Consider the following 16,355-nt stretch of genomic DNA (forward strand, 5'->3'; position numbering starts at 1 on the left):
TAAGGTATTGGATGCAATGCAGTTCGGGCTCAATTAGACGCAATGGAGGTGGTGAATGCATGCAATGGCAAGGAAATGTGGTGGAGTTCATCGGCAGGAATTTATGCAAATTGTATGGCATCGGTACCAGTAATAGGGAAGGTCTACTTTAAACTCCCCCCCCCCCCCCCCCACCCCCACCCCAAAAAAACGAATGTAGTTTCTCATACTTTGGGTAGGTTTTGTTTTGATCCAAAAATACTTGTAATTGGGCAGATGAGACCCCTAGTTATGTTCTGAGTAAACTTATGAAGGATGTAATTGTTATCTAATATCAATAAATTTGCCGTGGTGACCTTTCATCAAAAAAAAATGTAAGGAACTTTAAACTGTTCAAGATTTGCTTCCTTTCTTACATCATTGGTATTTATTTATTTTAGGACACAACATACTCCGGGGTGTACGTCTTTTGTTCATGAAACAAGTCATAGTTCTTTAAATATTTTAACATATGTCTTTTATATTTGCTATTTTTCCATGAGTATATGCTCTCATGGACCAAAACATCGTCCTAAGCTACCTCGAACCTAATGCCTAAACCAACGACCCAATTGTTTGCATGGGCTTTACCGGGAGAGTGAGTGGTTCTTTTCCGTTGTCGGAACAGGTCTTTTCCAAACCTTTTTTACCATATCCTGAAAGCTCTCACGATGTAGCCATCTGATTTTAAACTTGAAACTGCGGTTACATAGTGGTCTAGGCAATCCGGTGGACAACAAAATTGGACAATGGTCATATTCACAATACGTTCAAGAGCACGTACCGACACCATAGAGAATATTCATTCCCAATCAGTATTCATTGATACACGATCTAGCTTCTCGTATGTATGTTCAGGAAAACTATTTGCCCAAATAAACTGTCTTTCAATCATTGAAACCTCTCTTAAATCCAAACTGTTAATGGTTGCTACCAATAGAGGTTGTGTGTTGATCTAGATATGTAGGCCTTGATCTGACCCCGGTCGCGGCGGGTCTGCTCTTTCCTGGTGGGAACAAGAAGAACCATGCACTCTCCTTGATCAAGATCCGGAGGCCTAGTTTAAAGGCTCATTTGATTCATATGATAGGAAAACCATAGGAATATGAAAAACATAGGATTGAGATGTCATGGCTAGTTAAATTCTGTAGGAAGATGAGTTGGGTTTGATTGTGCCAAAAGAAAATTTTCATGAGGTATGACCTAATATTTTGTTCCTACAGATTTGCACTATAAGATTCCTATAGGATTAGTTTTTTTGGGATATGTTTCTATGAATCAAACAACTAGTGTAGGAAAAATTCCGATACAATCCAAATCCTACATAATTCCTATATGAACCCTATGAATCAAAGAAACCCTAAGTAGGAACCCAGGCAACCCACAACTACGAGGGCCAAAATGAGAACCATACACGATGCTAGCCTTCTGGAACCGCTGGCTTGAGGTTTTTGTTAGTTTGAATATTTTTTACCTACCTATTAAGAAAAATTAACTCCTCCAACATTTGCCTTCAAGAAAATCACAGCTTATAGTTATAGTAATCCCTCCATCCAAAAAAAGATGTCTAGTAGGGATCTCTGTAACATGTATACCAGACACGATACTCGAGTTAAGTTCAGCTTGGTCCGGATTCGCTTGGTTCCAGTGCGCAGTGCTGGATACTGGTAGCAGCTTGCTTTTGGGGTGGAATCAGGGGCTTCAGCTGAACGCGCATGATCGCCTGAGCGGATTCGGTAAGCGATTGCATCGGGCTCTCGAGTGATCTACTTACTAAAGAGACTGCGATACCAGGGGAGGGGACAAAGACGACGGCGGGGAAGCGTTCCAAAAATAATGGGTGTACGGACAGGGGTAGGCGTTTTGAATGGCGATGGCGGGGCGACGGCGGCCCGCTCGCCCCCGCCGGCGACCAGGGCCGGGTCTTTCTGCTCTGTTCCGTCCCCCGGCGAGGGCATGGGGCGGAGCTTTGGCCGCTTCTGGGTGCTGTCGGAGGTCGGCGATGAGGACGATGGGGTTGGCCAGAACCTCGAGGACTTGGAGGTGGGATCTGGGGACTCCTCCTCGTCGGAGGGGCGTCGGGGGACGACGACCCCGGTCACCTTAGCTGGTTTTATCCAGCGGGCGGAGGAGCTCGGGGGCTCCCTCCGCCACCGTCGACGGCGGGCCTTTGCGCCCGGCGGCAAGGGTTCGCGTTTCGCGTCGGTCCAGGGCTCCAGATTCGGTAGACTGGGCGACGTCTCCTGGCGGCGGGGTCGTAGGTTCTTGCGGCCGCTGTCTTCTCCGTCGAGCTCCGCGGCAGTCTTGGGGGACAGTCGGCAGGGGCGGGCGGATGTTGCGGCGGCGGCGCTGGCGCCGTCAGGGGCGCGCCGGTGGTGCGGGTGGTGAACGCGCAGGGGACGGTGCCCCCGCGCCCGTCTGGTGGGCTGGACGTGGGCCGGCCTGCTGGGGAGGCCGTGCTGGGCTCGGAAGACTTTCCTGCTCTGCCAGGATCGTCTGTGGGCCGTGGGCCGTCGACGGCCTCTGGGCCTCTTCTGCTCTCTTGCCCTACGGGCCTGGAAGGGGCTTCCATCGGGCTTAAACGCTGGCTGTGGATGCCAAAGGGCGTTTCTGATCCGAGTTTAGGGTTTCTAGCCAGAGGAGAAGAGGTGCGGCGGCGCTTCTCTCGACAATCCAAGTTCGTCATCCGCCCATCTAATCCACCTGCACTTCTCCGTTCCTTTGCGGAGGTGACGGCGATGGGCGAGGACGGCCGCAACAAACGCCGGCTCGACGCCGAGGGTGGTGAGGGGCGGCGTCAGGAGGGGGGTGGCGGCGGATTTGGTGGCGGAAGTTTACGCGAGAAGGTGGGAGCTCGGCGGTGGCGGGAGCTACAGGAAGGAGCAGAGCGGCGGGCGTTGGGGCGCAGCAGCGGCAAGGTCACGGCCATGGCCGGCGGGCCGAAGGGGGTCGGCGGCAGGAAGGCGGCGGCGGCCCCTTTCGCCAGGAGAGCAGCAACAACTTCGGCCCCTACCGCCAGGAGGGTGGCAACGGCGGCGGCGGCTCCTTCCGTCAGGAAGGGGGCAGCGGCGGTGGTGGCCCCTTCCGGCAGGAGGGGGGCGGCGGTGGTGGCCCCTTCCGCCAGGAGGGGGGCGGCGGCGGCGGTGGCTCTTACCGTCAGGAGGGCTTCGGTGGCGGCGGCGGTGGTGCCTATCGGCAGGATGGCGGAGGCGGTGGCTCGGGTCAGTCCAGGGCGGATGGCTCGGGCGGCTCGGGTGGCTACTTCCAGGGAGGAAGCGGCCATTCGGCGCAGCGCTTCGATGGCCAGGGTTTCGGTTTCGGTGGCGGAGGCAGTGGAGGCTCTCAGCAGCAGGAGGGCTGGGTCCAGCCCCCGGCCTGGTGGCAAGCTCAGCAGCGACGTGAGGAGAGGGCGCAGCGACGTCCGACGGACGACGGCAGGGCCAAGAATCCTGCCAGGCAGGGGCCGGCAGCTGGGAAGGTTGGCACTAGCAAGCTCAAGGGGAAGGCAGGGACGGCCTTACCGGCGGGAGCCGCGTCGGGTGCTGAATGTTTCAAATGTGGGCGCCCGGGGCACTTTCAATCTACGTGCACATTCGAGCCAATTTGCGTGATCTGTGGCGGGGAGGGGCATGCGTCGGCGAACTGCACGTCCCGCGGCAAGTTCCTACGCTTGCAGACCATGGGGCATGCCATTGCCGGGGCTGGTTTCTTTGCGATTGAGGTGGATCCGATCAAGGGGAAGAGCAATGGGGAGACTTTCTCCGCAGTCATCAAGTTCAAGGGCACCCCTCTCTCGCCGGTTCAGCTCTCGGATGAGCTCAAGGACTTGGTGGACGAGTTGTGGGACTGGCAGGTCTGCCGCCTCTCGGAGACGGAGTTCTCCGTGTGCTTCCCGTCTCAGGCCACGCTTCGTATGGGAACGAGGCATGGCAAGCTGTTCCTACCTATCAACAAGGTGGAGGTGGCCATAAGGGAGGCTTTCCTTAGCCCCAAACCATCGCTGAGCCTGCCATCTGTTTGGGTACAGCTGTCCGGCGTTCCGGAGGACTTGATGGAGGTGGACCGTCTGATGGCGGCGATGGTGCTGATCGGCCGCCCCTTGGAGGTGGACGAGCTGTCACTCCGCAAGTTCCGCACGGAGCCCATCCGCATGCGGTTCCAGTGCAGGTTCCCAGAGAGGGTCAAGGGCACTGTGCAGCTCGTGGTGAATGGGGAAGGCTACGACATCTCGGTGCGGGCTGAGCTGGGCGGTCGGAGTGGAGGCAACTCTTCGGGGCCGGCCCCCGCTCCGTCGCCACCGGGGGACGATGACCAAGACGATGAGGACTATGACGACCTCTCTCCCTCCGAGGAAGAATGGAATGATCTTGGGAAGAAGGATACGGAGAAGAGGAACAAGGCGGTGGCAGAGAAGTCGCAGGATGCTTCCAAGGGAAAGGAGCACGCGCAGGAAGTGCGCGGAGGTGGGCAGGGTGCTGGGGGGTACCACAGCGCTCCTCCGCTGGGAGGGACGGAGTCACGCCTCAGGTTCCTTGATGAGTATGGGTCGAACTTGGGGACCGGCGATGTGCTGGCGTCCTTCCGCCAGCCTCGCTCGCTCATGGTGCCCGCTGCGTCCCCCCCCCGGCCTGCGGAGCTGTCGACGGACTCCCAAGTCTCGGACCCGGCTCCGGAAGGAAGTGTGGACATGGGGCTGGACCCTGGGCCGGCTGCGGCTTCGGTGGGGGAGCCGGGGCAGCTCTCGGGTGACGGTGTTGGCGACGCTGACTTGACCGTGGGTGCGGGTGGCGGTGACGGGGAGCTGCCGGCCTCGCCGAACCACATGGTGCTGTCGCCACCTGTCGGCGGCGTGGTGCCGGCGGGGGCAGCGGAGTCGGAGAAGGCGATGGGGAAGCTGGCGGCGACGTACTCCAGGGCGCTCAAGAAGAAGAAGGACAACCCGCTGTCCGTGAGGAAGAGCTCAAGACACTCCAAGGCGGCGGCCAACCTTTCGGTGCTCGAGAAGGCCAAGAAGCTCGCCGCCGACAAGAACCTGGACTCAGGTACGCCTCCTCCCACCTCTCTGGTCTCTCTCCCCAATGATAAGCTTGCTCATGTCTTAGTGGATAGCTGCATTATTTTCAACCCGAGCCGGGGCTCGCCGAGTGAGATTTTGGACTTGGTGCGAGCTAGGGAGCTGGCCCAGGCCTCTATTGCGGAAGCTGCTCTTAAGAGGGAGAAGGAAGTACAGCTTGCGGCTGCCAGGGAGGCAGCGGCGCAAGAGGCGCCATTGTTGGTTGAGGATCCTGGGCTGGGGAGCCCGTGCGGAGTAGCTCCCGGTGTTCGAAGCAAGCCCAAGCATGCGAGCGCGAAGCGGCCAATGCTGTCGACCCGAAAGGGACGGGGGAAACGGGCAGGTTTGCAATGAAAGGCCTCATATATAACATCCGCGGTTTTGGGGCTAGCGGCCGCCGGACCCAAATGTTAGATTATCTGCGATCTGAAAAGGTAGATGTCGTGGGTCTCCAAGAGACTATTCGTCAGGATTTCTCGGCTTCTGAGCTCAGGAGGCTAGAAGTCGGCGGCCAATTCAACTGGAATTGGTTGCCAGCGATAGGACACTCGGGAGGCCTATTGCTGGGTTTCCGGGATGAGACTTTTGAGGTTGGGGTTTGGAGGAAGGGCACCTTCTACCTTAGTGCCCATCTTCTTCAAAGAAGAACCAATCAGAAGTGGTGGTTTATGCTGGTCTATGGACCTGCAGATCATCAGCGTACTGAGGAGTTTCTGAATGAGCTGGTTAGGGAGGTCAGCTCGTATCAGGACCCGGTGGTGTTGGGTGGGGATTTCAATTTGATCCGGCGGGCCGGGGATAAGAATAATGCCAATATCAATTGGCCTCGGGTTCATAGGTTTAATGACGCGATAGCCAACCTGTCTCTAAGGGAGGTGGCAAGGGCTGGGGCGCGCTATACTTGGACTAACAAACAGTTGTCTCCGGTGAGATGTGTGTTGGATAGAGTTTTTGTGTCCCCGGCCTGGGAGGCCTGGTTCCCGCTCTGCTCACTCACCGCGATCACTCGGATTGGCTCGGATCACACTCCGCTGCTACTTAAGAGCGGAGAGGATGAGCGGTGTCGACCCTCCAGGTTCATCTTTCAAACTTGGTGGTTCGGTGTTCCGGGTTTTTTGGACCTAGTTCAGGGGAAACTAGGCTCTTTCCTGTCAGACTTTGGGCCGCATAGGGGTTCGATTGAACTCTGGATGTGTGTGGCCAGACTGACGCGTCAATTCCTCAAGGGATGGGGAACGAACCTAGGGAAGGAAAAGAGAGACCGCAGAGCTGGGCTGCTGGCTCAGGTTGCGGCGCTCGATGTTGTCGCGGACTCATCAGGTTTAGATGAGGAAGGATGGGCCTTTCGCTACCATCTTGAAGATCAGGTGGTTTTGCTGGACTCTTTAGAGGAAGAGTACTGGCGACAGCGCAGTCGCGTGCAGTGGCTCCTTAAAGGGGACGCTTGCACGGCCTATTTCCACGCGATTGCCAACGGGCGTCGGCGGAAATGTGGGATTCCTCGTCTGATTTCGGACCGGGGGGAACTTACGGATCAGACGGCTATTATGGGACACGTCTACGACTTCTACCGCCAACTGATGGGGTCAGCTGGTGAAGCTAGGGCCTTCACCCTAGCGCAAAATTTGTGGCCGGATGACAAACGTATTTCCGACGAGGAGAACTATGACCTAGAAAGGTCGTTTACGCTCGAGGAGCTTGATGGGATTCTTCATGACATGAAAGTGGACTCGGCACCGGGGCCGGACGGCCTGCCAGTTGCGTTTTTTCAAAGGTTTTGGGGAACCTTGAGACCCCTTGTTTTTCAGATTCTTAACGATTTCGCCCTAGGGAGGGTGGATATTTCTCGGCTGAATTTCGGGATCCTTACTTTGATTCCTAAAGTTAAAGGTGCAGATTCTATCAAGCAGTACCGTCCTATTGCTCTTATCAATGTGATTTTTAAATTTGTGTCGAAGGCGTACGCGACTCGTCTTGCACCGTTAGCTCATAGAACGATAGATCGCTCCCAAACGGCTTTTATTAAAGGTAGGGCCCTTCACGAGGGCGTGTTGGCCTTACATGAGATTGCACATGAGCTCCGTGCTAAAAGGCTAGGGGGCCTCTTTCTCAAACTGGATTTTGAAAAGGCCTATGATCGGGTCGACTGGGATTTTCTGCGTGAAGTCCTTCTTCGGAAAGGCTTTTCGTCCACTATGGTTCATCGCCTTATGCAATTGGTCTCGGGTGGCCAAACGGCGGTAAATGTTAACGGGGAGATCGGCCCCTTCTTCCGGAACGCGAGGGGGGTCAGACAGGGAGACCCGTTGTCTCCCATTCTCTTTGACTTCATGGTCGACGCCTTGGCGGCCATGCTGGCAAGAGCTAAGGAGGCTGGGCATATCCGGGGTTTAGTGAGCCACCTGATTCCAGGGGGAGTCACTCACTTGCGATATGCGGATGATACTATGGTGATGATCGAGCCGATGCACGAAGGGATTGCCAACCTGAAGCTCGTTCTACTTAGCTTCGAGCTGATGTCCGGTCTGAAGCTTAATCTAGCCAAAAGTGAGGTTGTGGTGGTTGGGACCACCTCCTTGGAGCAGGAGCGGGTAGCTCGGCTCCTTAACTGCCGGTTGGGAAAATTCCCCATTAAGTACCTGGGTCTGCCTCTGAGTGATAAGACGCTTCGAGCCTCGGACTGGGAGTTTCTTACAACCAAAGTTGCCAAACGGGTCGACCCATGGCAGGGGACCTTTTTGGCTTCAGCAGGGCGCTTGGAGTTGACTAACTCCTGCCTGTCGAGTCTACCGCTGTTTGCTATGAGCTTGTTTATGCTCTTCGATTCAACGCATGCGGTTTTCGACAAGGTCCGCTCCCGCTTCTTTTGGGAAGGAGTGGGAGAGAAACGTAAGTACCACATGGTTGACTGGGCAACGGTATGTCGTCCTAAGGCTGTTGGGGGTCTGGGGATCCTCAATACCAGGCATATGAACATCGCTCTTATGCTTAGATGGGTGTGGAAGCTTTATCATAATGCCGAAGGTCTCTGGGCGGACTTGATTAGGGCGAAATACCTCCGGGACCATGATCTCTTCTCACCTCTAGTACCGACTAAGGGATCGCAATTCTGGAACTCTATCCAGAAAGTCAAATGGTACTTCAAGCTTGGTGCGAAGCACAGTGTCCAGAATGGGAGACGGACTTTCTTTTGGCTGGATTGGTGGCTGGGCACCTCTCCCCTGAGGGATAGATACCCGGTGCTTTTCAGCTGCTGTGATTCTCCTTTTATTACAGTATCCGGGGCCAGGGATGGTTTGGGGTGGCGCTTGAGGTTTTGCCGACCCTTTTCTCTAGCAGAGGCGGTTGAATGGGAGAACCTGACTAGGGAGCTGGACTTTACTCAGGCAAGTGAAGGGGACGATTTGATATCTTGGCACTTGGAACCATCAGCGGAGTTCTCCACCAAGTCCATCTACTGTAGGCTGTCGCAGGGAGCTGCAGTCACACATTTTAGGGAAGTCTGGAGGACGAGGGTGCCTCCCAGGATTAGAGTGTTCCTGTGGCAGCTCCTCTGGGGCAAACTACCGTGCTCGCTGCAGGTGGCCAAACGGAGAGGTCCGTCCAATGGGCTTTGCTCCTTATGTGGCGAGCCTGAGGACTGTGATCATATTGTTTTCAAGTGTTCCTTGGCGCGTTTTCTGTGGGCGGGAGTTAGGGAACTCCTGCATTGCTCGTGGAACCCTGCCGGGGTAGGGGATTTCCTTGCTATATCGCATGGCTTATCCGGGGCGTATAGGAGGATCGTTTGGTTTTCCTTCGCGGCGTTAGCTTGGACGTTATGGAATATTCGTAATAAGCTTACTATGGAGGGTGTTCTTATTGGCAAACCGGCTGATGCCTTGTACAAAATGATCATTTACATGCAGCAATGGCGGATGCTGGTGAAGTGGAAGGATAGAGGGCTGCTGGACGCGGCGATGGAGACCCTGCGGAGGCTTCATGCGGAGTTGGCGGCGCCGGCGGTGATATGACATCGCCATGTACCTGGGCAGAGTGTGTGTGTTCGTGTGCTCTCTGGATATGTTATGTTGTACTCTATCCTGTGGTGTGTGGCTCGGTCTGGGGACCTGGTAGGCTTTGTGTCGTGGTTGAGCGGGTACTCGCTGTTCTGGTCGATGGTGTGGTTTTGGGAGCGGTGGCTCAGTGTGTTGCATAACTCATAACTCTGTATGTGTTGTTGCTTTATTAATTTAAAGCAGGGCTAAGGCCTTAAGTTTAAAAAGTTAAGTTCATAAGGGGGTCTTGCCTTGTTACTGAATTAAGAAAGTTAATATTTATCCAGTGCGCAAAAGTGGAAAGTTGAGCTCATGTAGTCATGTACGCCACTCACATGCCACACCTGGACACCTCTTGGTGTAAGATAGGTTTATACGCACGTACATGGCAGCACATCTAATCACACCACAAGGCCACTCTGGTCTGACAATGTCATTGTCAAGTGTCAACCGCTCCATCCATGATCCATCCATATACCATGACCGGCCTTTGTTTCCTCTCCACTTCTTTTCTCCTTCACGTCTTTAGACGTGATAACCGTAGATTATCGTGGTCTGCTTTTGTTTACTTTTAGTGTTGTGTAATAAGACGCACACATCACACATTCATGCTTTCCATTGAACCTGTGGACGCCACCACAATATACGGCCAAGATGCTGACACGGCAATCAAAAACTTCGTTTAGAGCAAATTAATATAAGGCTGACGGTTTGTCCCGTACAATATTTTCCAGTCTAGTAATTGCTAATCGCTTTCAACATTGCGGATGAAGCAGCTCCGATATCCAGTAGAAAAATGGTATACTTGAAACTCTTTGCAGATGGGCAAAAGCTAGATTACACAGCGTAGTGAAGAGTGACAAATCTATACTGTTTCCCTCTCTTTCAGTGTGGGTTTTTTGTCCGTAAACAAGAACTTAGGTAGCAATATTGTTTCGCTCTCTTTCTGTGTGGGTGTTTTTTTTGTCCTTAAACAACCCAACTTAGTGAGCAATATAATTAGACTGTCGGGGTCAGACGTTAGCGGCCTGATATTTCTTTTTCGTTTTTTGGAGGCGAATTGTCTTCTTTTGTGCGTGTCGCATGGAGCATCCGACTTGAGTGCCGAAAGAAAATCCAGGATAATACAGTACCATCTTTCTTTTTTGTAAAGGACCTTGACGTACCACATAGATAACACTGAGCCACAACAATATTCAGCACTAGACTCCCCCGGTGCACTCCTGATGGCGATGGATCACTTTTCGGCGATCATTGTGGAAGGAATTTCAGTGTAGAATTTGCATTGACGTGCACCAAGCTGCTCTGCCGAGAACTAACAAACTCAAAAGATTCAGACACCAGAAAAGGAGTCTTCATGCGCAGACAATTCAAGCATACCTGAATCTACATAGATCAGCCGAGAATCTCCACCTTAATAAAGCTGTCCGCTCAGCATTGTACATGTATGGATGCATTTTCCTTGGTGATTAAGAAACACCAACCATTCTTTCCGGTGATTCAGTGCCAAATTGCCAATGATCCTATTCCATTCCGTCGGCTTTTCGCCCCCACTAACTAGCTTCACCGGTTCATCAAGAACATGATGCCCCCTCACCTTTACTTCAAGTGCCTCCATCCCCCCGTCCCCACGCAAGATGTGCGGCCCTTTCTGCATTTGCAAAGGGAGCTTCGAACTATACAGAATTCATGCTACCATCAGCGTTGTTATTTTTGAGGTAACATCAACATTTCTTGTGAGTGTTACTGCTGGCGCTCCAATGCCTGATCGATGCATAGTAATAAACGCTAATTTACAGCGAGCTCCTAGCTAAATCCCCTCTCGCAGACAAAACAGGATCGTTACTTATTTGAAGACAACTCGTGTGAACTGAGAAGCGTGGTAACTGAGATATGCCGTATGCGCACATTGCGCTAGACAATGTACAAGAAACACGAGGCCCGGCCGTCCTGGGTGCAGCACGGGCGGCGACCACAGGGATTATTGTCCTGACACGTGTAGATGAAAACAGCAGGCTGCTGCCATTCCGGCGCCAGCCATCACAAGTATACTCGGTCCTTGCAGGCTGGGTACAGCGCAGAAACGCGAGGCCCGGCGGCCTTGGTTGTGGAAAATGTCAAGCCGTGTTTAACCAACAGATCATCCGCGTTAATGAGCTGTATCATGGTGTTTGTGTGGTGAGGTCGATCATTGTACGCTTAGGATGTTAAAGAGGGACTTGTCACTCTTAATAACTCTACTAGTGGAATACGTAAGTCAACACAATCACATATGGAGTACTTTTTTGCCATATGGAGTACTTTTTAGCAAAACGGGCAACATTGCCTCACTTTATCTGAAAAGGCAAGAGATAATTGACCCTTCTCGTACAAGACTAGACTCGGAACTTTAATTTAACAAGCAACTATTAAAGATTCAGATATCGCCTAAAGGTAAGGTAAATAGGTAATTTAAAACTTCAACATTATATCCTTGAACAAATATATATCAAACTAGCGATTATTTTGTTAGATGTAAAGCCTATATATGCCATACTCATCTATGTGTAGCAACAACTTATGATAAATAAGACATGCACCAAGCTGATAGCAAGGTAGAAAATTCAAGCACGAATGCTATCATCACAAGGTAAAGCGCACAATGGCTCACCGTATTCTCCTAGAGACTTTCCATCAAAAGGGAAATCTTTGATCCACTATGGGGCCTTGATTGAAGATGGTCACCAAACCCGTACAATCTTGAAGAAATCCCCACAACTTAATTGAATGTTCTCAAGTAATATGCCGCAAAACGTCTCAAGTTAGGCCAATCTCAACAGCTCAATTGGAGGCTCCCAAGTAATCACCACCAAGATCACAAAGCATCTAGAATACTCAACCCGATGGAAAAAAACTCCGGGTACAAACACCCAAGCGTAATAAGCTAGCTCACCAACTTTCACTTCTATGAATCCTCATGGAGAACTCAACCTGATGCACAAAATGCAATGGTAAGAACAAAAGTGTTCGAGTCCTCCACTCCCAAAATTCACCAAAGCTAAAAGAAGATGTGGGGAATAAGAGAAAAATAAAAAGGAGGAGAAAACCAAATTTCCTCAAAGATCTAGATCAATGGATTTCATCACTAATAAGAGAAGATATAGATTGGTAAAAATGTAGATCTAGATCTCCGCTCTCTTTTTCTTCAAGAAGATGCAAGAAATATGGGAGAGATGAACAGAAAGAGCAAGCTACTCACGGTCGACAATAGAGGAGGGATAAACAAAGCAACTAACATGCCCTTGGGGGAGAAGGGGGATTTTATAGCCTCTCCACAACATATAACCATTGCACACTCGCGAGACTGAAGATTCTGGTGTAACTTAAGCCAGAAATTCTGACAAGGTCAGAATCTCCACCCCCCAACGGAAGTTTCAGTGAATCCATGTCATCTAAGTGACCCTAGTGCGACCCACTGGTCGAGGACGGAGGTAGACCCAAGAGTTTGTGGAACTTGCACACCGGAAATTCTGACCAGGCCCAAGATTCTGGAGGTTCCAGGGCTAGAGATTTTGGCCTCTCAAAAACTGACTGAATCGTCCACACGAAAATGATCGTAACTTGAACATCTAGACTACGGTTTCAATGAACTTGAGCTTGTTTTGAAGAGAACAACAAGCTCTGGAAGATCGTGCAGATAAGAAAGTCATTGTCTGACAAAGGAGGATAAGTCTAGGAGATGAATAGGTTTTCCTCTATAAAAGAGATGAACCATCGGTAAAACCACAAAAACCAAAAACCCAATAAATTCTTCATCTGAAATGCGGTTTGGTAAACATGAGCTTGTCTTGTCTTGAAGACAACCAAAAGATATAAAAACCTCACGTTGATAAAAAAACCAAATAACGACCAAGAAATATGATGTCAGGGATGTAAAGGTTTGAATTCTCTTCTAATGATATGATCAAGTTACTGACTCGAGAGACCCCCTTGATAGAACAATCATCGATCCTTAACCCGGTCTCCCAACTACCAGCATGAGATTGGAAAAATAGGTAACCTATCAAGGACAAACCTTTGCCCTTGCGCATATTCCAATTGAGATATATAGATGAAGAAGATCTTGACTGCTTCAAGTTGGCCCATCTTCTTGATTACGCTTGCTTGGTGAAGTCTTACAAATTTCTCCCCATACTCCATTATGAGAGATCCTCTTCTTAGGGCATGTCTTCACATATTCATGATCACAATAAGGAAGACAAGCTTCAAGCATATGATATCTTCAAGATGGATCATCTTGAGCTTGCACTTCCTTTCTTCTTTTTTCTTCATTGTATATGTTGATGTCTTGAAGGTACACATGAGAGCTCACTTCATCTTCTTCTTCAAGACATAATTTCCGTAGTCCCAACTCTCTCATGAGCAATCTTTGGATCTGACGAGGGGCTTAGAGTTAACGGAATCCTGCAGGTTAGCACGAGACATCAGATACCAAACAAACAGTAGGCGAGATTTACCCAGGTTCGGGGCCCTCGATGAGGTAAAACCCTTACTCCTACTTGTCCGATCTTGATTATTGATGAAAAAGGTTACAATGGGGTAGCCGATAGACCGCATGGTGGTGATCTCGCCGGGAGGCAAGGTTTCTAAGGTTTGGTGTATACGGGATTGTGTAGGTTCGATCCGACAGGCCCTCTTCTGGCCTTTATATAGGATGCCAGGTCCCGAGAGTCCTGCACAGATTCGACTAGGTTACATGTGAGATCTAATCTATACTTCCTTTAATTGTCGTCTCCTTGTCTTATCTGTCGAGTTGCCTCCTTCCATCTTCCCACCGTCGTAACTGACGTGCTGATCCATCTTGGTCTGCGGTGACTCTCATGGGCCCTCTGTTGGGTCAAGGGATGTAGGATAATGTCGGGTACCTGAAGGATAATGCCCACATCAGTAGCCCCCAAGTGGTTGGTCGAAGCATAGCTTCGGGCAGGGACTAAAGTTGTCATTATCTGAATATCTTGATCATCTGAGGAATGTTGAACCTTGTGCTTCATGTAGAATCGAAGTTGTTTTTATCGGGTGCGCGACCAGCGCTCTCGATGGGAGTAGCCCCCGAGTCTATGGGTGGATGCTTGCAACTGTACGTAGACTCAAGTTGTACTACACGAAGGTCTTGCTGTTGATGTCGATGTTTTTGAATCCTTTTCATCATCCGCTGTCTTTAAATTTATCGGGTCTTCAAAGAGTATGGGGTCGAGAGAAGCCGAAGAATTTAATGTGCGTAAGGGATAAAGTTACGAGCCCAGGTTTACTCGATGAAACCGGTTAACTGTCAGAGCAAAACAATGTTGCCCTACATAGATTCGAGTCCCCGGGCTCGAACCTGGATTGCTAGAACCTTCCGGCCCATTCCTTTTATCGACGAGGCTTCCATTTTTTTATCGGGTGTGCGGTCGGCGCTCCCGATGGGAGTAGCCTCCGAGCCTGTGGATGACTATAAAGTAGTCATGTATAGTTTGTAAATCTTCTGAGCCGAGTATCATAGGTTTCTTCGAGTTCTGATAACATTCGGATGCTCCATTATGGAGGAGCCGACGATTTGGGTGACATCACCAGCGGCGTGGCAACCGTTGCAGCGCGTTTTATGGGACGTGATATAGTGGGCCCCTCTCATGCATGCATGGTCAGTTAGGAAATGACCGGACCTTGCGCGTTGATCGAAGTGTTTCCTTGATCCTCGTGTGTAGTGAAGGCAGTGGGCTGCCGGTTTCTCTCCCCTTGTGACACGTGCAAGATTAGATCTCCATCCATTTTTAGCGGCGTCGATCTGATGGCCCAATCCAAAGGAATTGTCCTTTATAAAGGAATCAAGGGTTAATTCGTTTCACCCCTGCTCCATTGTCATCTTCTTCCTTTATTTCTATTGTGCCCAACTTCTGACACCTCCAAGAAGAGTTCCCGAGCGCCATGGGCAAGAAGAAGACCACCGCATCCTCTGGTGTCGCCGCGTGCGCCACCAGCCTGAAGGCAACCAGTACCGCTCAGAAGCCCACCGCCGCCGCAAAGGACGCCCAATGCGACTGGACGACATCCACCATCACTAAGCGCGATGATAAAAAGATGAGGAGGCTAGGACTGATCTCTGACGACGAGAAAGACGTCCGCTTTCCAGGTTTAGATTCCCGTCCTAATATTCCTTCCAGATTCACCGTTATGTTTTCCGCCTTTCTGTCCCGTGGGTTGTCTCTTCCGACTCACGAGTTCCTTCGATGCCTCTTTTTTTCGTACGACATTCAGCTTTGGCAGCTGACGCCGAATTCCATTCTGCATCTCGCAATTTTTATCACCGTCTGCGAGGCCTTCCTTGGTATCGACCTTCACTGGGGCCTATGGAAGAAGATTTTTTTCGTCAAGCGCCACAGCGGGGGCAGCAGACCCTACGTCGTAGAAGGGGTCGGCTTCGTCGTTCGAAAGGAAGTTAACTACTTCAACTTCCCGATGAAAGATTCCATCCAGAGTTGGATGTCGAAGTGGTTTTATCTTAGAGATCGGCCAGCTTCAGGACATTGCTCCGACCTGCCGAAGTTCACGGACGTCCTAGAAGCGACGCCGAAGAAGTCTTCGAAGAACATCCTGACTGCCAAAGAAAAACCGGTAGCCGATGATTTATATGAGAAGGTCATGGATATGAAAAATGTTGGTGGCCAACAATGATCAGCAACGAGATTGCTGCTCTGTTCTTGAAGCGCCGCATCCAGCTAATAGTTTCCAGAACACACCAGATGTGGTTGTACACCGGCGCTAAAGATGTGATCCGAATCAACGCGACAAAACTGTCAGAGAAAGAGCTTCTAGACGAAGTTAGGCGCTTGACGTACTTAGTCAAGAATACTCCATTCCCCTGGTGGACCTTCAAGACCCATACTAGCTTCATCATCTTCCGGCCGAGGTGATTTTATTGTCTTGGCGTTCCATACTCGATACAATGCATGTACCCGATAATTTTATTTTAGCTCCTAATTTTCCTTTCTCTTGTCAGGCCTCCACTATCGCAAGGTGTTATCCTTCTGCACCCGAGACTGGGGAAGAACCCGAGGATGATGAATCCGCTGGCAATGCTGAAGTAAACGTCGAGGTGGTCGAAGATAGCGACGCCACCAAAGGCAAAGAAGAGAAAGAAAAAAGAAGAAGATGAAATTGATGGTGCCGGAACCCTCGCTGCTAAACGTCGGAGGGAACTCATTGATGAATTGGCCGATACAGCGGAGTCG

The 16,355-nt window shown here is 51.0% G+C and overlaps 1 protein-coding gene across 1 annotated transcript; it reads left to right on the top strand.

Moving 5' to 3' along the window:
- The first annotated feature begins 1,974 nt into the window (after positions 1-1,974).
- Positions 1,975-9,327, top strand: LOC127296006 (uncharacterized). The gene is made up of 4 exons (XM_051326022.2): positions 1,975-2,223; positions 2,280-2,802; positions 2,865-5,060; positions 8,980-9,327. The coding sequence occupies exons 1-4, from the start codon at positions 1,975-1,977 to the stop codon at positions 9,009-9,011; spliced, it is 3,000 nt and encodes a 999-aa protein (XP_051181982.2). The 3' UTR covers positions 9,012-9,327.
- Positions 9,328-16,355: the final 7,028 nt, after the last annotated feature.

This window comes from Lolium perenne, chromosome 4 (genome assembly GCF_019359855.2).
Source record: "Lolium perenne isolate Kyuss_39 chromosome 4, Kyuss_2.0, whole genome shotgun sequence".
NCBI classification, from domain to species: domain Eukaryota; kingdom Viridiplantae; phylum Streptophyta; class Magnoliopsida; order Poales; family Poaceae; genus Lolium; species Lolium perenne.

Excerpts from the sequence above, each read along its gene's own strand:
- LOC127296006 (XM_051326022.2), top strand. The coding sequence starts at position 1,975 with ATGGGGCGGAGCTTTGGCCGCTTCTGGGTGCTGTCGGAGGTCGGCGAT. Across the intron at positions 2,224-2,279 it reads AGGGTTCGCGTTTCGCGTCG|GTTCTTGCGGCCGCTGTCTT; the intron begins GTCCAGGGCTCC and ends GCGGGGTCGTAG. Across the intron at positions 5,061-8,979 it reads CGACAAGAACCTGGACTCAG|CAATGGCGGATGCTGGTGAA; the intron begins GTACGCCTCCTC and ends ATTTACATGCAG.